This window comes from Lepidochelys olivacea, assembly GCF_965140295.1.
Source record: "Lepidochelys olivacea isolate rLepOli2 genome assembly, chromosome: 1".
NCBI classification, from domain to species: Eukaryota; Metazoa; Chordata; order Testudines; family Cheloniidae; genus Lepidochelys; species Lepidochelys olivacea.
In genome coordinates, this window is record NC_140411.1 from 220,692,633 (window position 1) to 220,719,131 (window position 26,499).

General features: G+C 43.7%; 1 protein-coding gene across 1 annotated transcript in view; it reads right to left on the reverse strand.

Moving 5' to 3' along the window:
* The window catches only part of DYRK4 (dual specificity tyrosine phosphorylation regulated kinase 4), a gene marked incomplete at its 5' end in the record, with an annotated part of 48,995 nt that overhangs the window by 17,289 nt on the left and 5,207 nt on the right, over positions 1–26,499 (reverse strand). Inside the window, 3 exons of the mRNA XM_084629213.1 lie at positions 3,411–3,552; positions 6,175–6,321; positions 12,510–12,593. Of these exons, the coding sequence (XP_084485339.1) occupies positions 3,411–3,552; positions 6,175–6,321; positions 12,510–12,593 (373 nt within the window). The remainder of the gene's footprint in view (positions 1–3,410; positions 3,553–6,174; positions 6,322–12,509; positions 12,594–26,499) is intronic.

Sequence of the window (26,499 nt, forward strand, 5' to 3'; positions counted from 1 at the left end):
TTAAATGTAAAGTGATTAATTCGTTATTTTTATACTCCCCTATCAACTGTGTTCTTTTCCTGACTCTGCCTGGCTGTGTGACCCTTCGCAAATCATTTATTCTCTTAGAGCCAGTCTTCTAGAGACATTTAGGGGCCTGGTAGAATTGTCAACAGCACCTACGTGCCTAACTCCCATTGATCTCAGCTTTTGAAAATCCCAGTAGGTGCTTATCTGCTTCTTTAGACACCTAAATATCTCCTTTAAAAATTGGGCCCTTAGGCCTTGGTTTGCCTACCTGTAAAATGGCTTTATGTACTTCCCATGAGTGAGGTTCAGCTAAGTAAAGTTTGCAAAGTATATTTTGCTCCTTGGAAATATGGTGTTAAGTGCAAACTGTTAGATGTATTATTTAGAAAGCAGTTGAGCATGAGTTAAAGAAACAAGTCAGACCTATCCTCTGTATTTCTAAGCATATTTCTTGATTACGCACTAGAGCCCCCATTCTGATGTCACATCATGAGGTCACTGATGTCATTTGCAGCTGGAGGATTAGTCTGCCTGGAGCATGACGAGGCAGTGTGCTCCACAGAAGGGCTCTATGGATTTACCCCAGGTGCTCTGGAAAGTATCTGCTAATGCTTCTTCTTGGGTGGCCAAGGGAGGAAAAGAGCCCCAGCTGTCACTGCTGCCTGATCTTCCTCTTTGGCCTTAACTACTTAATCTGCCCCCACAGTTAAGTAGGTAGAAGTTTGGTAAGTGTGATTGGTTCCCTTTTTTGAACTGTGGCTATACAGTGTCTGGAACGCACCTGTGGGTGGAAAATGGGGGTGGCCAATGTGTGTCCACAGAGTGCCTGGTCTTTGGAAGCTTGTCTTCATTTGCACACTGCTTATTCTATCTGTAGGGCTTCTGATTTTTTGGTTTTAACTCATAAATCCCAATAAAACACCCCCAATACAAATAAACAAACAAATAAATAAAAGAAAAGAAAAGAAATTGATGTTTATCCAATAAACCCTGGAAAAACATCAGAAATGGTTACTTGTATGTAAGGGCTTGTCTATACAGAGCTGTAATGAGGACTATGGAGGTGTGAGTTTTGAAGTGCCCAAATGTATTGAGCACTAATTAGTCAGGGTAGATCCTGCCGGTACACACTAAAGAGTTCCTAGGGCACTTTAACGAAGTACCGTTTGAAACAGTGCTCTGTTCAAGTGCATGAGGCAACATTACAAAGGTATTACTTATTGCAGTATATACTACTGTAATGAGTAATGTAAATAATATACATTACTCACTACAGTATATACAAAAAGCAAGCCCCCAAAGCCATCTACATAAAACTCAAAAATTGCTAACAGTAACTCCCTTCTCCCAAACAAAATGAATAAACCCTGAAAAACAGAAGCCCAGCGATCCGTTATGTTGTAAGAAGGTACTAATGCTGCTTTGTGTTACGCTTTAGCTTCTTTACTAAGGGTGGAAATTTCAAATCCACTCAGCACTGGCCTAACTCTACTCCCATGCAGATCACAGGTGTAATTTACATTGACTTCACAGCAAGTAGAGCTAGGCCTAAGCTGAACGCTTTTGAAGACCCACGCCTGAATTTCTAAAAAAAGCATCTATCACAGTTGTCCTGAGGCATATTTACAATGGCACATTGACTCAAGTCAGATGCTCTCACCTCCGAAAAAGAGCTAAATGCATAGTCCACCAGTCTTCCATCCCCCAGGCAAAGGGCTCAGAAAACAAATGGATTTAGTCCTTATAATGGCTAAACCTAGCATCAGTCCTCCAGTGCTACAGAGGATCTCTGCTGAACTGTCAAACCAATGAGCTGTTTTAAGCTGTCTTAATTTTGCCTGCATGTTGGTCTGAGGCCAGCCTTATTAGTTTAAGTCAAATTCTCAGCAACTGAAGAGCCCAGAATTGTTCCTGTCACCAGAGTGTCACACTGTGTCCTTGTGTCAAGTCAATTTTTAAAAAAGTTTACTTCCACAAGTCCAAACATAGGGAAAGCAGAAGGTTAAAGACTAGAGCTTACCTACCCCATTCATTCAAAATCACTGGTACCAGTGCCTTTGAATAAAAGGGAATGCGCGTTCATATTTTTCTGTTGACAACTGCACATGGAATTATACTGTAAGGAGGGTGAGATTCTCCTTGAAAGAACAGGGCAACTTCAGTTCCAAGTGTCTTGTTTGTTTATGTAGTGCCATATATGACAGGCTTCCTGAACCTGAGGAAATCAGAATGTCAGAGCTGAGATCTGCCATGCTGATCAGAAGGGAGAATTTCTCTTAGTCACCATATACTGGACAGTCATTTTTGCTTATGACTATCTGTTTGTATGTTTTTAATGGATCCATCACCAGGCTATAATTATTGCCTAGTAGTATCTAGGCACTGTTTATATAACAGAGGTTCAGCAGTGAGTTAGGTTCAACGTGGGGATGTTTTTGCTCTACCATTCCCTTATTTGTAGTCACTGATGGTTGATTTCCAGAAAAATATTGCCAGGTCCTTCTGCTACTCCCTTGTTAGGGGGAATATTTTTGCAAAGAGATGAGACGAGCAGCTACAGCCAGGTGATTTTTTTTTCTTTTTGGTAAATAGATTATTTGCCAAAAAATGCATTTGTCACTCAAACAGAATTATTCACAAATTGGGGTAGAATTCAGCAAATAATTTTAGCCAAATAAAAAATGTAAAAATATATATTTTTTAAAAAGCTGAAACTGTTTGTTTTGACATTTTCAAAATGAAACATTTAGACTTTTCATTTCAAAGTAACATTTCACTTAGAAATATAGCTAGATTTGTTAAAAATAATTTTAAAGGATAACAAATACCTGAAAAATTAATGAAATAAAACGTGGAAAAAATTGTTCATTTTGTTCAACCCAATTTTTTCCCATGAGAGACCCTGATATGGGTAGATAGTCAGGGAGGCTAGACTGTCCTGCAGCTCACACTGCCATGGCTACCATTCTATTTTTAGTGTGCTGGCTCAATGAGAGTAGTGCACGTATGCCTTCCAAAGGCGGGAATCACACCCCCAACTCCAAGTGTAGACAGACCCTTAGTGACTTGCCTTCCCACAACAAGGTCACACGTCCCGGACAAGCCCTTGCCATGGTTTCTTTGCAGGGACTGGACTAGATGACCTCTCAAGGTCCCTTCCAGTCCTATGATTCTATGATTGATTCTATGATCCTCTTGTCACTTATATATTTGCACTAGTCTATTTGTTTCACATTTTAATATCAACAGTTAAATTATATTTAAAAATTCTCTAATGCATCCCTTCCCCTATCCCCTCCCCAAGAAAGGCATTTCAGTGAACTCTTACAGCAATTCACCTCAGTGAGTGCTGTTTGTACACTGTTCTCTCTAGCATTGCATTGTTTCTGCTCATACTGTACCTGGAGCTGTCAGAGGCAGCTTGAGACTGGTGTTGGTTTCTTCTGTTTCTGGCCTATTGGGATGGACTCTGGTAGCACTTTCAAGCAGGTTTTCTGCAAGGTTAAATTGGGAAAAATGTGGCTGGCCTCGAGATCTGTTTTCCTGCCAAACAACAAAGATTTTCATTTTGCTTTCTTGTATTTTCACTCGTTTTCAGCTCATCCCCTACCGTTACATAAAAACAGCTGCCTGTAGCCCACTCAGAAGTAAACACTGGAGGCTTTGGACTTTATTAGCGATTTTAAAGTTTAAAGTCAACCTGTGGAACTCTTTGTCAGAGGATGTTGTGAAGGCCAAGACTATAACAGGGTTAAAAAAAGAACTAGATAAGGTCATGGAGGATAGGTCCGTCAGTTGCTATTAGCCAGGATGGGCAGGGATGGTGTCCCTAGCCTCTGTTTACCAGAAGCTGGGAATGGACAACAGGGGATGGATCACTTGAGGATTACCTTGTTCATTCCCTCTGGGGCACCTGACACTGGCCACTGTCAGAAGACAAGATACTGGGCTAGATGGACCTTTGGTCTGACCCATTATGGCTGTTCTTATGTTCTAAAGCTAATTTAGGGCTGAAAAAAGGCCTGGAATCCTTGGAGAATATAGTCCTCCGTTTATCCAGAGAACAGGTACAGCATGGGTAACAACAGTGGAAACTTCCCTTACAATGTGCCTTCATTCCGACATGGAGAGAGACACCTTGAAGGGAAAAGGGGGAATTCAGTTTCCATGTCTATTCAATACTTGGGGCTCAATTATCAGCTGGTGTGAACTGTCATAGCTCCATTGACTTCAGTTAAGCTATGAAAATTTACACAAGTTGAGGATCTGGCCCTGGTCTTTCTGCTGAGGAGGTGGACAAGATGATCTAAGAGATGTTTTCCGTTTCTGACTTCTGTGATTCCAAGAGTCAAAGTGTGCCTCTTTACTTCTAAGCTTGAGAAAACAGGTTTAGAAAAAAACAAAACAAAAGACCTCAAACCTCCATCCTAATAGGGGCCCTGATTTACCAAAGCACTTAAACATGATTTGTATATTGGACATTTTACACTCCTGTGGAATTTCTAAGCCTTGCTTTAGGAAGGAGTCTGGCCTCTATGCATCTTCTTATAACAATGGCTTTTAAGTGTTTTCTTAAAACACAAGACAATCTCCCCAAACCCTTAGATTAGTAAATTAACCTGTTCACAGAAGATGCTAGGTAAGAACTGGAAATTCTTAGAGTTGAAACTTAAGCAGACTACAATGGGACCTGAGCTCATGTTTGTGCGTGAATGGTTGGCTGCATCAGGCCACGGAATTCAACCTTTTTGATAGTTTGAATCATTTCAGGTAAGCAGCCTCTCTACCCCATTCTGTATGTTGTTCTGTGCCCTAGAGCTCCACTCAACCCTTACACACACATTTCTAAAAAGGTTATACAACCCATGGCAGTGTCTCAGTAAACCTCTACCTGACAAGCTGCTGTTTATAAAGCTTGCAATCTCCAGGCATTCCATGGCATCGCAGGCAAAATGCATTCTGGGATAATTCTGATCCAGAAACATAGGCATCGACTTCCTCTCTACCCAGGGAGTGCTCGATAGCTGTTCTGCCCCAGGCCCTGCCCCCACCCCCACTCCGCCTCTTCCCACCCTCACTCCTCCCCTGGCCCCACCCCCACTCCACCCCTTTCCCCAAGGCTGCACCCCCTCCCCGCCTCTTCCCGCCCCCCCCTTTCCCCACCTCTTTCCGTCCCCTTCCCTGAGCACACCCCATCCCTGCTCCTCTCACTGCCTCCCAGCGCCTCCTGCATGCCGCGGAACAGCTGGGAGGTAGAGGGAGAAGTTGATCAGTGGGGCTGCGGGCCGGGGGGAGGCGCTGGGGAGGCAGGGAGGAGCTGGCTGCCAGTGAGTGCTAAGCACCCACTAATATTTTCCATGGGTGCTCCAAGTCTGGTCCATAAGATCTGAAGATCTAGTCTAGTCCATAAGATCTGAAGATAGATCAGAATGGGGCCCAGCAGAACCTGCCAAATCTGCTGAGACTCCACCATAGATTTGTTACAGTAACATCACACATAGGAAGGGAAAAGGATCAACATTGTAGAGATAAAGAAAGTGAGTCACCTCTTTAGAAAAAGACAAAATTTCTTTATTGAAGAAAAAAGACAGGAATTTAGAGAGCAGGGATCAGAGAAGGACAGAGGAGTTGGGAAGAATGAGGAAGACAGACGGAACTGGTTGGATTTTTAAATGCCAACATTGAAGAAGGCTTCAAAAGGTTGAAGTAACTTTGGATAATCATCAAAATTTATGGCAATATCTCAAATTAGCTGCCACACCTTTTAGGTATTCACCCATCACTAATTTTTTTTTTTGTTTAAACTGGAACTGTGCTAGTGAAAATAGAAACTGAAAAAAAATCTTCAGTAAATTATATCTATCTACAGATATACAAACATCCAGATAGGTCACTAATCAGATTCGCTAAAATTCCATCAGCTCCATTAGAAACAAATCGGTTAACATCAAACAAAAGTCTCTAACAATCAGATAGACGAGGTGAGTGAGATAATAGCTTCAGGGCCTGAAGAAGAGCTCTGTGTGGCTCAAAAGCTGGTCTCTCTCACCAACAGAAATTGGTCCAATACAAGATATTGCCTCACCCACTTTGTCTCTCTAATATCCTGGGACAGACATGGCTACAGCTACACTCCATATAAAAATGAGATGTCCTTTAATTCACCTGAAGCAATAGGTTCACATTCTGCAGGTTCTTTGTTATGTGAGGAAGGCTGCTGTCTTGTGGATGAGGTCTGGCGGTATTTAAAATGAAATTGTGCTTCGTTTGGCCTTCCAGATGAGGGAGTGAACTAATGCTGCTATTGAATTTCTGAAGTCAAATAAATAAAAATTACATGGTAAAGATTTTTTTTTTTAAAAAAAAAACAGCTTAGTTTGAAAGAGTGACCTCGATAGCTTTTCTATGCTTTTAAAACTGATTTGTCAAAAACATATAAAAAAATGTACAAGAACACAATTATTAATAGATGAACAGATATGTTAAAACAGCAGCACTTGCTTCCACTATAAATTCATGGCATGAGTTTTCTTAGAACTACCTAATTTTAGTTTCTCGTAACTTTTTTTTTAAATTTCACCTTCTGAGTTGACATTTTGCTATACCTTTTCAGCCGAAATGTTATATTTTTCTGGAAAACCTGAGCAAAATTCAGTCAGCAATTTCTGAGTTAAGTGTAGAAAAAAAATCCTGGCTCTAACCAGTGATGAGCTGCCAAAATCTTAACAGTGGGTTCCCTCCTCACCCCACGAGGGGGTCGTTGCTCACCCCCATCCCCTGGGACTCCTGCCCCATCCAACTCCCCCGAGTTCCTTGACGCCCACCCCCCCAGGACCCCTGCCCCATCCACCCCCTCCCCTGTCCCCTGACTGCCCCCAGAACCGGGCAGGAGGGTCTCGTGGGTCACCGTAGTGGGTGCCCACCCCACCCCTAAAAGACAGAGGCACCTGCCGGGGGGGGCGAGGTGGGAAGTCCCGGCAGTGCTTACCAGGGGCAGCTCCCAGGAAGCATCCGGCAGGTCCCTCTGGCTCCTAGGAGTGGGGGAGCGTAGCTGGGGGAGAACTGGGGGAGTGGCCGCTCCCCCACTGATCACATCAAAAGTGGCGCCTTTGGTGCCGACTCCCTGGGTGCTCTGGGCTGGAGCACCCATGGGGAAAATTTGGTGGGTGCAGAGCACCCACCGGCAGCTCCCTGCACCCAGCCCCAGCTCATCTCCACTCTGCCTCCTCCCCTGAACCCACCGCCCTGCTCTGCTTCTCCGCACCCCCCCCCCCACCCGGCTTCCCACAAATCAGCTGTTCGGCGGGAAGCCTGGGAGGGCTGAGAAGCAGGCCGTGGCTTCCCACTCAGGCCGAGGGTGGCGGAGGTGAGCTGAGGCGGGGAGCGGTTCCCCTGCGTGCCCCCCCCAGGTTACCTGCTGCGGTGCGGGCGGCCCTCCTCGCGCCCCCCTCCCCCCACCCGAGCTTAGCTCCGCTCTGCCTCCCTGGGCCTGAGCAGGAAGCCGCGGCCTGCTTCTCTGCCCACCCCGGCTTCCCGCGTGAACAGCTGGGGGGGCGGTGAAGCAGAGCGGGGCGGTGCGTTCAGGGGAGGAGGCGGAGGCAGAGCGGAGGTGAGCTGGGGCTGGGGGTGGGGCAGGGAGCTGCCAGTGGGTGCTCTGCACCCATCAAATTTTCCCCTTGGGTGCTCCAGGACTGAAGCACCCATGGAGTTGGCGCCTAAGGCGCCACTTTTGGCCGGTTAAATTTAGAAGCCCTTTTAGAACCAGATGTCCCTTGCGGAACAACTGGTTCTAAAAGGGCTTCTAAATTTAACAACTGGTTCCAGAAAACCGGTGCGAACTGACTCCAGCTCACCACTGGCTCTAACCACCAGGCTATAGAGTCATTCTCATGCTTGTGCTCGCTCGCTCTCCATCCTCCCTCCCTCTTCCCCGCAAGATGTGTGCACACGCGAAAGAGAAAACAAATACTAGGGCATGAGAGGCATGAGAATGGCTCTATAGCCTGGTGGTTAGAGCACTCATCTGGGAGGCGGGAGGATCCAGAGTGCACTACCTTCAACAGGAGAGATTGAGGGTGCTCTACATCAGACTATCCCAGTGGTTAGAGCACCCTAAGATGTGGCAGATCCCTGTTCAAATCCCTTCTCCCCCTTCCAGTGGAGGGAGAACTTGAACCTGGATCTCCCACATCCCAGGTGAGTAGCTAAATCACTGAGCTAAAAGCTATGAGGGAGGTTGAGGTTCCCTCCTCCCCAGTTTTGTGTGAATTCACCTGAGGGGCCCGATCCAGTAGGCAGTCTCTGAGAATGCCTACACGATTGGACCCCATACGTGACTTAAGTAGCCGAATGCCTATCTTCCCCTGGTTTGTGAACTGCTTTGACGTTTAGGCGGGGGATAGGTGTCTTGAAATCTAGAAGGAGGCAACAGTGCAAATGCCCAGGGGCCAAACTATAGGCACCGAGTGTGTTTAGGTGCCTACAGAGTTCCATGAGAGTTGTGTATCACACTGGGATTTGGTGCCTAAAAAGGGATTTAGGTACCTAATGCCTTTTGTGCGTCTAGGTCTAGGTCTTTCTGTTATTTGCAAAACACTGCTGCATCACAAATGCTTTAAACTCAGTTATTGATGTGTGTGGTAAAATCTTTTGTGACTGATGGGAACTACCATATTTGGTATCCAAATTGTTTGCATCCCATCTAATAGCTGCAAAGAAAGTATTCCGTGTAGAAACCTTCCTCTTGTAGACAGATTTGAGTGCAAAAATAGGTTCCAATCCTGAAAGAAATTGCCTGTGTGCTATCAATAGCAGGATCAAGACCATAGATTCGGTGCTGAAAGTTTTATACTCCTGTAGAATGTAAAAGCTCTGAAGAAGGAGGGAGTCTGGTTCCTAAGGCACTTATAATGACAAGGGGTTTTTCCTGTATTTTATTAAAAAAACAAACCAAGCACCTGAGATGAATAAGTTTCAGAGTAGCAGCCGTGTTAGTCTGTATCCACAAAAAGAAAAGGAGTACTTGGGGCACCTTAAGCGACTAATAAATTTGAGCATAAGCTTTCATGAGCTACAGCTCACTTCATCGGATACATTCAGTGGAAAATACAGGGAGGAGATTTATATACATAGAGAACATGAAACAATGGGTGTTACCATACACACTGTAACAAGAGTGATCAGGTAAGGTGAGCTATTACCAGCAGGAGAGCCGTGGGGGGAAGAAACCTTTTGTAGTGATAATCAAGGTGGGACATTTCCAGCAGTTGACAACAACATCTGAGGAACAGTGGGCGGGGGGGGGGAGAGGGAGGAGAGCGGGGGAAATAAACATGGGGAAATAGTTTTACTTTGTGTAATGACCCATCCACTCCCAGTCTTTATTCAAGCCTAAGTTAATTGTATCCAGTTTGCAAATTAATTCCAATTCAGCAGTCTCTCGGAGTCTGTTTTTGAAGTCTTTTTGTTGAAGAAGTGCAACTTTTAGGTCTGTAAATCGAGTGACCAAAAAGATTGAAGTGTTCTCAGACTGGTTTTTGAATGTTATAATTCTTGATGTCTGATTTGTGTCCATTTATTCTTTTATGTAGAGACTGTCCAGTTTGACCAATATATATGGCAGAGGGGCATGCTGGCACATGATGGCATATATCACATTGGTAGATGTGCAGGTGAACGAGCCTCTGATAGTGTGGCTGATGTGATTAGGCCCTATGATGGTGTCCCCTGAATAGATATGTGGACACAGTTGGCAACGGGCTTCGTTGCAAGGATAGGTTCCTGGGTTAGTGGTTCTGCTGTGTGGTGTGTGGTTGCTGGTGAGTATTTGCTTCAGGTTGGGGGGCTGTCTGTAAGCAAGGACTGGCCTGTCTCCCAAGATCTGTGAGAGTGATGGGCCGTCCTTCAGGATAGGTTGTAGATCCTTGATGATGCTTTGGAGAGGTTTTAGTTGAGGGCTGAAGGTGATGGCTAGTGGCGTTCTGTTATTTTCTTTGTTGGGCCTGTCCTGTAGTAGGTAATTTCCAGGTACTCTTCTGGCTCTGTCAATCTGTTTCTTCACTTCAGCAGGTGGGTACTGTAGTTGTAAGTATGCTCGATAGAGATCTTGTAGGTGTTTGTCTCTGTCTGAGGGGTTGGAGCAAATGCAGTTGTATCGCAGAGCTTGGCTGTAGACAATGGATCGTGTGGTGTGCTCTGGGTGAAAGCTGGAGGCATGTAGGTAGATATAGCGGTCAGTAGGTTTCTGGTATAGGGTGGTGTTTATGTGACCATCACTTTATTAGCACCGTAGTGTCCAGGAAGTGGATCTCTTGTGTGGACTGGTCCAGGCTGAGGTTGATGGTGGGATGGAAATTGTTGAAATCATGGTGGAATTCCTCAAGGGCTTCTTTTCCACAGGTCCAGATGATGAAGATGTCATCAGTGTAGCGCAAGTAGAGTAGGGACATTCGGGGACGAGAGCTGAGGAAGCGTTGTTCTAAGTCAGCCATAAAAATGTTGGCATACTGTGCGGCCATGCGGGTACCCATAGCAGTGCCGCTGATTTGAACGTATACATTGTCCCCAAATGTGAAATAGTTATGGGTGAGGACAAAGACACAAAGTTTAGCCACCAGGTTTGCCGTGACATTATCGGGGATACTGTTCCTGACGGCTTGTAGTCCATCTTTGTGTGAAATGTTGGTGTAGAGGGCTTCTACATCCATAGTGGCCAGGATGGTGTTTTCAGGAAGATCACCGATGGATTGTAGTTTCCTTAGGAAGTCAGTGGTGTCTCGAAGGTAGCTGGGAGTGCTGGTAGCGTAGGGCCTGAGGAGGGAGTCTACATAGCCAGACAATCCTGCTGTCAGGGTGCCAATGTCTGAGATGATGGGGTGCCCAGGATTTCCAGGTTTATGGATCTTGGGTATTTCCCCATGTTTATTCCCCCCCCACACACACTGTTCCTCAGATGTTCTTGTCAACTGCTGGAAATGGCCCACCTTGATTATCACTACAAAAGGCTTTTTTCCCCCTGCTCTCCTGCTGGTAATAGCTCACCTTACCTGAACACTCTCATTACAGTGTGTATGGTAACACCCATTGTTTCATGTTCTCTATGTATATAAATCTCCCCTGTCAAGGTTCCTTCCCCACTCTGAATGCTAGGGTACAGATGTGGGGACCTGCATGAAAAACCTCCTAAGCTTATCTTTACCAGCTTAGGTCAAAACTTCCCCAAGGTACAAAATATTCCACCCATTGTCCTTGGATTAGCCGCTACCACCACCAAACAAATACTGGTTACTGGGGAAGAGCTGTTTGGAAACGTCTTTCCCCCCAAAATACTTCCCAAAACCTTGCACCCCACTTCCTGGACAAGGTTTGGTAAAAAGCCTCACCAATTTGCCTAGGTGACTACAGACCCAGACCCTTCGATCTTAAGAACAATCCTCTCAACACTTGCACCCCCCCTTTCCTGGGAAATGTTGGATAAAAAGCCTCACCAATTTGCATAGGTGACCACAGACCCAAACCCTTGGATCTGAGAACAATGAAAAAGCATTCAGTTTTCTTACAAGAAGACTTTTAATAGAAATAGAAGTAAATAGAAGTAAAAAAATCACCTCTGTAAAATCAGGATGGTAGATACCTTACAGGGTAATTAGATTCAGAACATAGAGAACCCCTCTGGGCAAAACCTTAAGTTACAAAAAAGATACACAGACAGAAATGGTTATTCTATTCAGCACAATTCTTTTCTCAGCCATTTAAAGAAATCATAATCTAACGCATACCTAGCTAGATTACTTACTAAAAGTTCTAAGACTCCATTCCTGGTCTATCCCCGGCAGAAGCTGCATATAGACAGACAGAGACCCTTTGTTTCTCTCCCTCCTCCCAGCTTTTGAAAGTATCTTGTCTCCTCATTGGTCATTTTGGTCAGGTTTCAGGGAGGTTACCTTTAGCTTCTTAACCCTTTACAGGTGAGAGGAGTTTTCCTCTGGCCAGGAGGGATTTTAAAGGGATTTACCCTTCCCTTTATATTTATGACATCCCCATTGTATTTTCCACTGAATGCATCTGATGAAGTGAGCTGTAGCTCACAAAAGCTTATGCTCAAATAAATTTGTTAGTCTCTAAGGTGCCACAAGTACTCCTTTTCTTTTTTAGATGAATAAGTTATCCCTTTCACAGGAAATACTATGGAAGGGACTGGAAATTTTTAGAGTTGAAACTCACAGTTTCCCATGAACATATGGGGGGGGGGGTGTTTGTCCCCCAGTGTGCAGCAGACATAGCTCAAAGTACTACTGAATGACTAGTGGGATCACAGACTGCACTCAGGTGCTAGACACAAAATTCCACAGCTGCAAGGGGAGGGAAGGTGGGGAAGAAAAGGACTATTTGTCTCACCCTCCATTGTGGGAAACCATCTACTTAGGTTTATTATATTTGAGGTGCTCTCCTGGAAAACAAGCAGCAGAACATTCTTTAACATTGATGGAAGATTCACATACCTGATGGAAGACTTTGCTGGATCCCAGATGATTGCTCTCTTGAGCTGGCAGTTGAGACTGAGAAAATGAATCTACTTGGGAGGACTGAAAAAGATAGTTTGACATTTTGTTCAATAAAGTGATTCTGAAAGGTTACATTACAATGTTTTTAGTGTCATCAGCACTAAATTGATTACAACAATTTAATCAATGGTAAAAATGTAACGAGGACATGTACTGCTCCATTTTTTGAGAGGTATAAAATAACATCCATTAGTCATTCAGAAAATAGCACAGCTATTTAGATGACCAATGACTGCATTTTGAAAAAACAGCCTGCAAGGTGCTAAACGACTAATAGTTTTTCATATTCCGATCGGACTTTTAGCTGTCTTTTTATCAAAATAACATTAAATACTTCTGTTGTAAACATCTGTTTAACAACAGATTTAAAAGTGTAGGTCATGAGGCCAGATTCTGGTCTCAGTTACACCGATATAAAGCAGGAGTAATTCTTTTGAGATCAGTGGAGTTTCTGGTGTAAATGAGACAAGATTCTAGCCCATCACCTCCCTGTGGCAGAATGCCTCCCTGCACTGGAAATACAGCAACAACATGCCTGTTACTGGATTCAACTGTGGGGTGCAGCTAATTTCCCCTCGAGTGGTTGATATATGGGAGGGGCAGCCAAATCATTGTTCTTATACCATCTCCTTTTGTCTCCTCTCTCTTTAAAACTTTCTCCTTCCTTTCACTTCACCAAGTTTAATGGCAAGTTGAACCCATGTGATGGAAGTGGAACGGGGGTCTAATTATATGTTAATAGGCTGAATCTCCATTAACAGTTTGTGCTCAGCTGCACAAAGGCACTTTCTTAATGCACTATCTTTCATTTGTGTGACCAACAAATGGGTACAATCTTCCCTAATGCTCCACATTAAACACTCGGAGAGCTGCAAACCGGGTGAAATTCAGCAAAAAGCCCAAGTAAATGACCTTTGTGTGATGGAGCTACATAGGGCCGGGGAGGAATAGAATTCACTCAACAACCCAGATGGGCTGGAATAGAGACTGGGATCCATGCAGCCCCCCGCAGCCCTACCCCAACAAAGGATTTTTTCCCACTGGATTTGCACAACAGCAGACTTATCAGCCATAGCCCTGCTATTGCACCAGCTCACTCTTCTTGCTGGGATCAGAGTCTAGTTTTTCCACATGATCACACAACACAGCTGCTCACCCAGCAGGAGAGGAGCACAACAAGTCTTCTGCTGCAGGAGGCTTTCCAGAGCTTCTATGTTACTAGCTGAACTTCTCCCATAAAAAAAACAATGTTACAACATGGAGAGAATGGCCAGGTATCCTACAGTAACTGTGGTTCTTCAAAATGTTGTAGTCAATGTGGATCTGACTGTAAGGTGCAGGTGGGCCTTGTGTGTGAGATTGGATTCTTTTGAATAGCAGTGTCTGTCGGGGCTATGCATGTGCCTCCGTGTGCTCCCATAGAAGGGCATAAAGGGTGGGTCAGCCATGACCTTCTCTCATTTCCTTCACAATTCAAAGCTCATGTTGCTGAGGACATTGAAGAGCAGGGATGGAGAGCAGGTAGTAGGACCCACACAGATTACAATATCTCAAAGAATCACAGTTACTGTAGCATATGTAACCATTCTTTCTTCTTCCACATTGTGTCAGTGTGGATCCCACTGTGACTAGTAAGCAATATCCCCTCTGGATGCTGGGAATGAGGACTGCCAGCTGCGTCAGTCAAATAATGATTGGAGTATTGCTCGCTGGAACTTGGCATCAGGCCCAGCTGCTATATCAAGGGCATAATGCTTGACAAAAGTCAATGGATTGCTCTATGTTGCTGCTTTATGGATTTCAGATCTTCGACTCCAGGATGAAGACAGTGGTCAACAACTACTGTTCTCTGGCACAGTGGAATACTCTACAATAAGAATAAAGCTCAGGAGACAGAACTTTTTCCAGGGTCAGTCCAGTGAATTCCCACAGGAACTAAGAACCATCACAAACCTCACCACCCTCTGCTCCAAGTGCAAGGTGCATTTCTTTGACCTTGCCCTTTTCTAACGTAAATACAGAGCAACATATATATGAAACAAAAACAAAAATCCTACCAAAATAAGAAATGCCACTGCACACACTTCTCTCCCTGCGTAGAGGATAAGAGAATGAACATCACATGGGATTAACTTGCCATATGCATAATGAAGTGAAAGGAGGGAGTGCTCTATGGATATAAATTTCAAAGGCCTAAAAAGTTAAAGGCGTTTATAAACTCTTTCACTGTCTACCATGAAACAGTGATAGATAGGGGATTCACGCCTATGATTAAACGGAGAGCTTGGTTTTACTCGGTTACTTAGCAAACACCTAAAAGCATCTATTTATATTGAAAGTTTATTGATTAAATACACCCATACAAACCCACAAGAAATGAAAACAAGTATTTATACTGACACTGTGATTGAGTGATTATGCAAAACAAACTTCAGATATTATTAAAGTCTCTTTCCTTTTGGAGTTAAGGTATCAGAGTCTCTTAGTTTAAGAACAACTTTTAATTGATGGAAAGGAAACAGTTAATTTTATTCTCAGTCCTGAAGTACAGGGCATTCACAGACAGGAGAGAAAAGATGGGTGAAACATGGCTTTTGCTGATGTTTATGGAACACGGGACCGCTAGTTAGTTACAGGTGGATGCTTTGGCTGGCAAGTCTACCAAGACACTTGCTTCTTGGACCTTGATTAGTTACAATTTGGTGAGGGCCATCATCTGGTTGGATCCTTTCTCTTTAGACAAGGCAGGTTTGGATGAGTGCAGTATATTTGACTTCAAGATTTGAAAAGTCAAGAGAGTGAGTCAGGATAGAGGAAAGAAACAGAAGGCAGAAAATCACACAAGAAGGAAAGAGATTACTATACAGGATCTTACATGCCTTTGTCGTGCTGGCAATTAGATATCCCCACTGCTGGGCTGAGGATGATAAATAAATGATCTGGAGGATGGTGTGGATTGCACTCTCAGCAAATTTGCGGATGATACTAAACTGGGAGGAGTGGTAGATACGCTGGAGGGGAGGGATAGGATACAGAAGGACCTAGACAAATTGGAGGATTGGGCCAAAAGAAATCTGATGAGGTTCAATAAGGATAAGTGCAGGGTCCTGCACTTAGGATGGAAGAATCCAATGCACCGCTACAGACTAGGGACCGAATGGCTAGGCAGCAGTTCTGCGGAAAAGAACCTAGGGGTGACAGTGGACGAGAAGCTGGATATGAGTCAGCAGTGTGCCCTTGTTGCCAAGAAGGCCAATGGCATTTTGGGATGTATAAGTAGGGGCATAGCGAGCAGATCGAGGGACGTGATCGTTCCCCTCTATTCGACATTGGTGAGGCCTCATCTGGAGTACTGTATCCAGTTTTGGGCCCCACACTACAAGAAGGATGTGGATAAATTGGAGAGAGTCCAGCGAAGGGCAACAAAAATGATTAGGGGTCTAGAACACATGACTTATGAGGAGAGGCTGAGGGAGCTGGGATTATTTAGCCTGCAGAAGAGAAGAATGAGGGGGGATTTGATAGCTGCTTTCAACTACCTGAAAGGGGGTTCCAAAGAGGATGGCTCTAGACTGTTCTCAATGGTAGCAGATGACAGAACGAGGAGTAATGGTCTCAAGTTGCAGTGGGGGAGGTTTAGATTGGATATTAGGAAAAACTTTTTCACTAAGAGGGTGGTGAAACACTGGAATGCGTTACCTAGGGAGGTGGTAGAATCTCCTTCTTTAGAGGTTTTTAAGGTCAGGCTTGACAAAGCCCTGGCTGGGATGATTTAACTGGGAATTGGTCCTGCTTCGAGCAGGGGGTTGGACTAGATGACCTTCAGGGGTCCCTTCCAACCCTGATATTCTATGATTCTATGATTCTATGAGAACTGGATGTCATGATAGTGGGATAACTTCCAGCACTCGCAAGTGAAAACAAAGTTCCTTAAACAAGAGAAAGCCCAGCCAACCTTTCTCTCAGGAAGAAAGTTCTTTAGACTTGTCAAGATGAGTTGAGTTACCAACTGCTGGTAAGTCAGCAGATGAGCTGGGGGAAGAAGATTGTTTTTTTCAGTCTTTTTAAGGACCCAAAAAAGGAGTAAAAGTAGGGCAGTTTTTGTCCTCATTATTTTGTCCACCAATTAAATCCATTTCTGTAAGGCCAAAGTTGACATAGGTAAATTTTTTTTGTTTACCAAGTATGATCTCAACACAGTCCTTGACTTATTTTAGTAGGCCACATTGTTTGGACTAATACAATTTCTGTCTGGTTTTCTTGCACATTCGTCATCGTAAACAGCTTGACCTATTTTTCACATTTATTGTAACATCTTATGAACTTTTACATACTTTTTATAGTTGAGCTTAGGGTAACTTTGTAGGTCCAATAATCACAACAGGAGTATCTGAGTGCCTTCTCATAGTGCACAAGGAGTCCCAGCCTGGAGAATAGTTAGAAGGCATAGTGCAGGATCTTTGTGGTCTCCTCTGAGATTTGCCCCGATCAGCCAACCATTCAGACATAAGTAGATGTGAATTCCCTTCCTCCTTAAGTGTGCTGCCACCACAGCCAGGCATTTTGCAAACGCTCTTGCCAGGGGGAGTCCAAAAGGCAGTCCCCTGGGTTAGTAATGGTTGGGTCCCACTGTGAAGCTTAGAATCTTCCTGCAAGCACACACATCCTGCAAGTTCAGAGCCATGAACCAGTCCCAAGCTTGAAGAGATGGAACGACGGATGCAAGAGTTATCATCCTGAACCTGAGATAATGTATGTACCTGATTAATCTTCTTAGGTCTAGGACAGGATGAAGACCCCCCACCCCCTTTCATCTTTAGAATCAGAAAATACAGGGAGTAGAAACCTTTCCCCCTGAATTGTGGTGGCGTCTTCTCTACGGCTCCCCAGTGAGGCCACTTCTGCTTGTAACAGGCTCTTGTGAGAAGGGTCCCTGAAGGGTGGTAGGTAAACAGCAGGGTTAAAGAGTGGAACTGAATGAGATAGCAATGGGTGATGATCTCCAACACACATCTGTCCAATGCAGTGGCAGACCATACTTGCTGGAATGGGGTAAGGCAGCTTCCAAACATGGTGCTTTCTGGCCTGAATTTGATGTGGCTCCCAAGAGTCCTGTCAAATGTCTTGCTGTGCCATAGGAGTAGGATGCATCACTGAGGAGGAAGAAGCCTGGAGACCCCTCTTGTCTATCATCTTCTTGCCATAGTACTTATGTTGCATGGAGTGCTAACACGGCACCTGTTATCATGACTGGGATTGAGGACAGCATGGCTTGAGCTATAGGGCTGGTGTGTAAATCCCCAAGGAGTGCGAGGTGGCCTTTCAGTCTTTTAGACAGTGCTGTCAGCTCACTTACTAAATAATTCACTGCCCTCAAAGGGCAGATCCTTGATCATTACATGCACCTCCCTGGGGATGCCTGATGATTGGAGCCAGGATACTCAATGTATAGTCACTGCCATGCCATAGATCTGGCCTCAGTGTTGGAAGTGCCCATTCCCATCTGTGTACCCATCCTGGCCTCCAACTGGCCTTCCTTGATTGTTCTCCTGAGTCACTCTGCCCCCTTTGTCATGTGGGGAGTTTTCAGAGAAAGGACATCACTCTATACCAGGCAAAAAAGTTCCATTTGTCCAGGAAGGCCTGGCAATTTGACACAGTGAGTTGTAATGAGACAGAGGAAAAAGATTTTCTCCCAAGTAGGTTGACCCTTTTTGGTCCTTCTCCTTAGAGGTACTCTTGTTTGATTTAGATTTCTCCTGTACCACTGAAATGACTAACAGGCCTATGTTCTGGTGGGCATAGAAGTACTTGAACCCAGACTGAGGGACCTGGTACTGCTCTCTACCCATTCTGCACTTGGTGTTATCATGGCCAGCATCTATCACAGGCCCTTAGCTGGGTCAAGCAGCCCCTCATTTATAGGGAGGGTGACTCTGATTGGACCGAGAGTTGTCAGGATGTCAAACTACTTATGAGATTTCTCTGATATGACCCATGTCTCTAATTCCAGAGTCTCAGCAATTCTCTTAAACAGCTCTTGGAATGCCTCAAAATAAACATGCTGATGCTGAGGACACCACCTCATTGGGCAACAAAGATGACAGGCCTTTGGTGGTGAAACATTTTTTATTTCAGAAGATGGAGAAAGCTACTAGGGGAGAGGCTGTTCTAGATTTGATTTTGACAAATAGGGAGGAACTGGTTGAGAATTTGAAAGTGGAAGGCAACTTGGATGAAAGTGATCATGAAATGGTAGAGTTCATGATTCTAAGGAATGGTAGGCAGGAGAACAGCAAAATAAAGACAATGGATTTCAAGAAGGCAGACTTTAGCAAACACAGAGAGTTGGTAGGTATGATTCCATGGGAAGCAGGTCTAAGGGGAAAAACAACTGAAGACAGTTGGCAGTTTTTCAGAGACATTATTAACAGCATAAGAGCAAACTATCCTACTGCATAGGAAAGATAGGAAGTATGGCAAAAGACCACACTGGCTTAACCAGGAGTTTTTCAATGATCTAAAAATAAAAAAGAGTCCTACAAAAAGTGGAAACTAGGTCAAATTACAAAGGATGAATATAAACCAATAACACAAATAGGTAGGGACAAAATTAGAAAGGCCAAGGCACAAAACGAGATCAAACTAGCTAGAGACATAAAGGGTAACAAAAAAACATTCTGCGAATACATTAGAAGCAAGAGGAAGACAAAGGACAGGGTAGGCACATTACTCAATGAGGGGTGTGTGTGGAAATAATAACAGAAAATGTGGAAATGGCAGAGGTGCTTAATGACTTCTTTGTTTTGGTTTTCACCAAGAAGGTTGGTGGTAATAGTCAGTATGGATTTATCAAGAACAAATCATGTCAAACCAACCTGATAGCTTTCTTTGATAGGGTAACAAGCCTTGTAGATAGGGGGGAAGTGGTAGATTTGGTATATCTTCACTTTAGTAAAGCTTTTGATACTGTCTCGCATTGCCTTTTCATAAACAAACTAGGGAAATTCAACCTAGATGGAGCTACTATAAGGTGGGTGAAAAACTGGCTGGAAAACCATTCCTAGAGAGTAGTTATCAGTGGTTGACAGTCATGCTGGAAGGGCACGAGGAGTGGGGTCCCACAGGAATCTGTTCTGGGTCTGTTCTGTTCAATATCTTCATCAATGATTTAGATAATGATATAGAGAGTACATTTATAAAGTTTGCAGACGATACCAAGCTGGGAGGGCTTGCAAGTGCTTTGGAGGATAGGATTAAAATTCAAAATTATCTGGACAAACTGGAGAAATGGTCTGAAGTAAATAGGATGAAATTCAATAAGGACAAATGCAAAGTACTCCATTTAGGAATGAACAATCAGTTGCACACATACAAAATGGGAAATGACTGCCTAGGAAGGAATACTGCAGAAAGAGATCTGGGGGTCACAGTGGACCATAAGCAAAATATGAGAGTGTAACACTGTTGTAAAAAAAGAAAACATCATTCTGGGATGTATTAGCAGGAGTGTTGTAAGTAAGACATGAGAAGTAATTCTTCCGCTTTACTCTGCTCTGATTAGGCCTCAACTGGAGTATGGTGTCCAGTTCTGGGCACCACATTTCAGGAAAGATGTGGACAAATTGGAGAAAGTCCAGAGAAGAGCAACAAAAATGATTAAAGGTCTAGAAAACATGACCTATGAGGGAAGATTGAAAAAACTGGGTTTGTTTAGTCAGGACTAAAGACTGAGAGGGGACATGATAACAGTTTTCAAGTACATAAAAGGTTGTTACAACGAGGAGGGAGAAAAATGGTTCTTCTTAACCTCTGAGGATAGGACAAGAAGCAATGGGTTTAAACTGCAACAAGGGGGGTTTAGGTTGGACATTAGGAAAAACTTCCTGTCAGGGTGGTTAAGCATTGGAATATATTGTCTAGGGATGTTGTGGAATCTTCATCATTGGAGATTTTTAAGAGCAGGTTAGACAAACACCTGTCAGAGATGGTCTAGATAATACATAATCCTGCCATGAGTGCAGGGGACTGGACTTGATGACCTCTTGAGGTCCCTTCCAGTTCTATGATTCTGTGACATTATTGTTATTCTGACTCCAGGTCTAGCTCTTCCTCCTAGTCTGGCATAGGCAGTCTGGTCAGAGAAACTGGTGGGGAGAGTAATCTCCTCCTCTTCCCTGAATGCAGTGTCAAATGGCTCCTAGAGGCCTGTGATGTCAGACCCTAGTAAACCCAACTGGGCCGCAATGGCCTGCTATTGAGGTATGGCTGGCTTGTTTGATATTGGCCAATCCAATGCCATTCCTGTCACACAAGCAGCTGAGCCCTATAAAGAAGGCAGTGATGTCCCTTTCAGTGATGCCCACCACAGATCTCAGAGGAGAGTGTTCTGTGCTCAGATGTGGCGAGAATGTACGTTGCAAGGATGGAGAAGAAGAACAGACCTCCTCAGTGGGCAGTGCTAAGGGATATGGCACTCTTGGCAACAGGGCTTGCACGGTGTTTCAGAATCAGTGGCAGACCTGTTTTTTCCCCACAGCTTATTTTCAGCTGTAAACATTGATAGGAATATGAAGAGGCATGCAGCACACGAACGTCCCTGAGAAACACTGCTGTTCAAAAGAATCCAGTCTTAAGAACATGATGGGCACAAGAACCCTACAGTTGGCTCTACACTGGCAGATAGTCAAAGAGGAATCATTTATTTTCAATTTTGCATACTCTGGACTCAGTGAAAAAATTAAACATTTATTAACTCATCAAATTCTTGGGATAACCCAAAGCATTTGTTGGTAGAAAAAGGTCATATTTATAGAAAACATCTTAACTACTTTGTGACCTATTAGTCAAACCATGAGTTTACTGTAAAAGCAAGATTTTAAAGAAAGAAGTCAAAATAGGAAAGAGAAGCGGAGATAGAGCAGAAATTCACACATCAAAACTTCTCTAACCTTCAAGCTATTCAATCTGCACACAAATGGCATTCTTCTGAGGGCTCAGTGAAGCTTTAATAGCAGGCTGTGTAGTGAAGTCTCGTAACACTGAATCTTCTTTGGTTTTACAAGTATACCGTGACACATTTACTAATACATAATGAAGTATTCTCATATATCATTAAATCGAAATAAGAACTATCACAAATAAATGAACAAGCAATTCGACTGGAAGAGCCAGAATTTGAATTTGGAGTTAATGAACGTGAGATAGTGAGTGCACCAGCAACTGGCTAAGTGCTGTCACATGCATGTTAAAGCCAACATGCTGCAACTGTTATTATACATAGAATCATAGAAATGTAGAGCTGGAATGGACCTTGAGAAGTCATCAAGTCCAGCCTCCTGCGCTGTGGCAGAACCAAGTAAACCCAGAGAAACTCTGACATGGGTTTGTCCAACCCCCTGTTCTGAGAACCTTCCAATGACTGGGATTCTACAACCTCCTTTGGAAGCCCTGTTCCAGAGCATAACCACCCTTATACTTAGAAAACTTTTCCTAATATCTAACATCAATTTCCCTTGCTGCAGATTAAGCCCATTACTTCTTGTCCTACCTTCAGTGGACACGGAGAACAATTGATCTCTGTCCTCTTTGAAACAGCCCTTAACATATCTAAATGCCGTTATCAGGCCCCCACCTCAGTCATCTTTCCTCAAAGCTAAACATGCCAAGTTTTTTCAATCTTTCCTCATAGGTCAGGAGTTTAAAGCTTTTATCATTTTTGTTGCTCTCCTCTGGACTCTCTCCAGTTTGTCCACCTCTTTCCTAAAGCGTGGCACCCAGAACTGGACACCACTGGAGCTGAGGCCTCACCGATGCCAAGCAGAGCTGGACAATTAACTCTCTCCCATGCCTTACATATGACACTCACCCCAGAATGACATTAGCCTTTTTCACAACTGCATCACACTGTTGACTCATATTCATTTTGTGATCCACTATAACCCCCAGATCCTGTTCCCCAAGACTAGCACCTAGCCAGCTATTGCCCATTTTTCAGTTGTGCGTTTTACTTTTACTTCCTAAGTGCAGTACCTTCCACTTGTCTTTATGGAATTTCACCATGTTGAATTCAGACCAATTCTCCAATTTGTCATGGTTGTTTTAAAGTCTAATCCTGTCCTTCAAAGAGGTTGCAACCCCTCCCAACTTGGTTTCGTCTGCACATTTTATAAGCATAGTCTCCACTCCATTATCTAAGTCATTAATGAAAATATTACATATTCCCAAACCCAGGACTGATCCCTGCAGGACCCCATTAGATATGCCCTCCCAGCTTGATAGCAAACCATTGATAACTAACGACTCTTTTAGTACGATCTTTCAGCCAGTTGTGCGCTCACCTTATCATAATTTTATCTAGACAGCATTTCCCTAGTTTGCTTATGACAATGTCATGTGGGGCTGTGTCAAACACCCTACTAAAATCAAGATATATCATGTCGACTGCTTCCTCCCATCCACTAGGCCAGTAACTCTGTCAAAGAACGAAATTAGATTGGTTTGGGATGATTTGTTTTTGACAAATCTACGCTGGCTATTCCTTATAACCATTATCCACTAGGTGCTTACAAATTGATTGTTTAATAATCTGTTTCAGTATCTTTCCAGGTATCGAAGTTAGATATGCTTGTCTATAATTCCCCGGGTCCTCTTTTTTCCCCCCTTTTAAAGATAGATACTGTGTTTGCCTTTCTCCTGTCCTCTGGGACACACATGTCCTCCAGGAGTTCTCAAAGATAATTACTAACGGTTCCAAGACCACATCAGGTAGTTCGTTAAGTATCCTAGAATGAATTTCATCAGACCCTGCTGACTTCAATGCTTCTAACTTATCTAAATAGTCTTTAACCTGTTCTTTCACTATTTTGGCTTGCGTTCCTTCTCCCTTGTATATAATATTAATTGTGTTTGGTATCTAATTACCTTTAACCTTTTTAGAGAAGACTGAAGTAAAATAGGCATTAAACATCTCAGCCTTCCAGATGTCATCAAGTTATTAGCTCTACTCAACAGTTCTTAGCTTCCATTACTCCCTTCCCTACTCCCTTTGCTTCACTGCAGTACTGCTCTGCTATTTTAGTACTAAGCCACAATACAGCTCTATTATTGAACTTCAGTCCTACCCCACACCCTTCCTGCTATTCCAGCCCTTTCAAATAAAATCTTAGTGATTTTTACCTAGCCACATTCAGTTACCTAAAGAGGGTCATGGTGCTGTCCACCACCTGCTACATAATCTGTAATAATACAGAGACTCGTGTACTGGGTACTCACTACTTTGATAAAAAATGACCAGCAATTGCAACGTAATTGTACATAGTCTAAAAGACAGGCTTCTTCTCATTAGCTCACATAATTTAGTACTATGTTTTAAGCAGAATAATGAAATTTCTACAAGCGCAAGAATTAAAATGCAAGTCAATTCTAGTACAAAACCCCCTGAACATACTAGAATTATACAGCTAATATAAAATACACAGCTGCATCAAATACAGAATCCATTTTCTCCTTTTTTAAAAGGGTGTTTTATCCATGAAGGCCTCTCTCAAAACCGAATGAAGGCTAAGAATACACAGAGGCAACATAATACCAGAATACCAGAAAATATCAAATCCAGCAATGCATTTAAAAGTAGTAGCAAATGCACTATCACTCATTCACTCAGCACGCAACAGGAATACAAAAATTTCTCCCACCTTGTCAGTTATTTGTGGCAGCAAAACTGCTAGAGCTACTAACTGCCTGGCAGGCTGTTCATTCCATTTCAAAAGGGATTGTTAGAAAGTCCACCTTCATCTAGTCAGGGCATGTAAAGACTAGTTTTATCTACGTACCACACCTGATCTGAAACATGGATAAGCCTTCTGCTTGGCTTCAGTTTTAAATCTTCTTTCTAAAATGTGCCAACAGAGACTATTAGGTGCTGCAGAATTCTTTCAGGGGCCACCTATTCCATTTCTCCACCTCCCGCTAGACTGGGGTGGGCAAACTTTTTGGCCTGAGGGCCACACTGGGAAATAGAAATAGTATGGTGGGCCATGAATGCTCACAAAATTGGGGTTGGGGTGCGGGCCCTGGGGTACGGCTGGGGATGAGGAGTTTGGGGTGTAGGAGGGTGCTCTGGGCTGGGATTGAGGGGTTTGGAGAGAGGGAGGGGGATCAGGGCTGGGGCAGGGTGTTGGAGCATGGGGACAAGCTCAGGGGTGCAGGCTCCAAGCAGCGCTTACCTCAAGCGGCTCCCAGAAGCAGTGGCATGTCCCTTCTCCACTCCTAGGCGTGGAGTGGCCCCCAACCCTCGGAGTGGGGCCATGATGTGGCTTCCGGGAGCCGCGTGGTACAGCCCCCAACATGGCACCTGGCTGGAGCTTACAGGCTGGCTTAAAACGGCTCGGCCTGCGGGCTGGATCCGGCTTGCGGGCCATAGTTTGCCCACCTCTGCACTGGACCAAATCTAATTCTCCATATTTATCATGGCAAGTCAGTAACAGGAAAGGCAAATAGAACAATTATATTTGCTGTCCAACTTTGTTCTTCACTGAATAATCATCTAGAGCCTGTGGCACTGAAAAAGGGTTGTACCTGAGTCATTTATTTGCAAAATTTTCAGTCACAGAGAGCCTGTTAAACAGTCAGTGTAATTTCTTCACCAAGACTGCCTGCCTGGAAGATGATTGTCAATTAGTACATTCAAAATGGTCTTTCCAATTCGGCATTGTACTTTGTTTACTGAGGACCAAATTGTGGTATTTAATTAGTGGTTCAAGTTGGGGATGGTGCAGCCTGCTTCATGCAGTGCAAGATGGGAAGAGGATAGGCCATGGTCCCATCTCCTGTCTGCCCCCTTGGGGTGACATGAACCCTTGTGGGTTCACTGAGGGAGGAGTTTCTGCTCTCCCCCCAGAGAAGAGGTTGTAATTGTGAGTGTCTCTTGTATGCACTGTGAAATGGGGAAGGATCCTTGTACAATCCCCCTGCTCCAACACACCCAAGTAATGGCCTATCCCAGTATGACTCTGATTCTATAAACAAAATAGAATGGACTAGCTCTTGCTTAGAAACCAATGAATAAAACAACTGTACATAAAACCCAATCTCTCATTCTCAGGGAGTACAGTTAACAATTCCTGCCCTACACACACCACAGTTTCAATTGTTTAGCTAATGGGGACCCATCTCTCCAACACCAACTGAGAATTTTCAAAATACTGAACTCCAGCTTTTTGTGTCTAATAATCCATTGCAAAACTATATGCTGCAAATGTGAAATCATATATTATCTTCAGTTCTTTGACAACTCCCCCCTTCTTTCTCTGCACCCTGTTTTGATTCTTGTCATTGCTTTCTGTTTGTCTAATTTAGGGCCAATTCTCATTGACTTCTATGGGAGCTACATCTGTCCCTTGGGTTGTATTCTCTTTGAAGTAGGGATCATATCTTCATTCTTTCTGTAAAGTGCTGTGCATATTTATGGTGCTATATAATAAAAATAATGAATAATAATACTCCTTGTCTATGTCAAGGTTGTTGACATTGTCCTCTGGGCACCTGGATTCCTGAGAGCTGCAGGGGCACTTTACAGAACTGAAAGGCCAAGAATGATTTAAAAAGAACAGCACTTCTTGAATCAAAAGTAGTCATCCTTCCTTTACTCCTTAGCAAATAATGATGCCGTTTTTTTAAGTACGCACAAATTCCACCTCAGTCCATTACACATAGCATCAGCCCTAAAGACCACAGGAACAGTCAGATATCACCTGTAATAATATTAGGGGTTGGTCTTTCAAACTTAAAATACACAGTCATCCACAACAGCTACTCTCCTAAACAACTATCATCTTTACCAATCCGCCCAGAATTGTTTTCTGATAACACAGTTGAAGAGCAAGCTCATGTCTTTCCATATTCTCAGAAGTCTAAGCAATTCCCA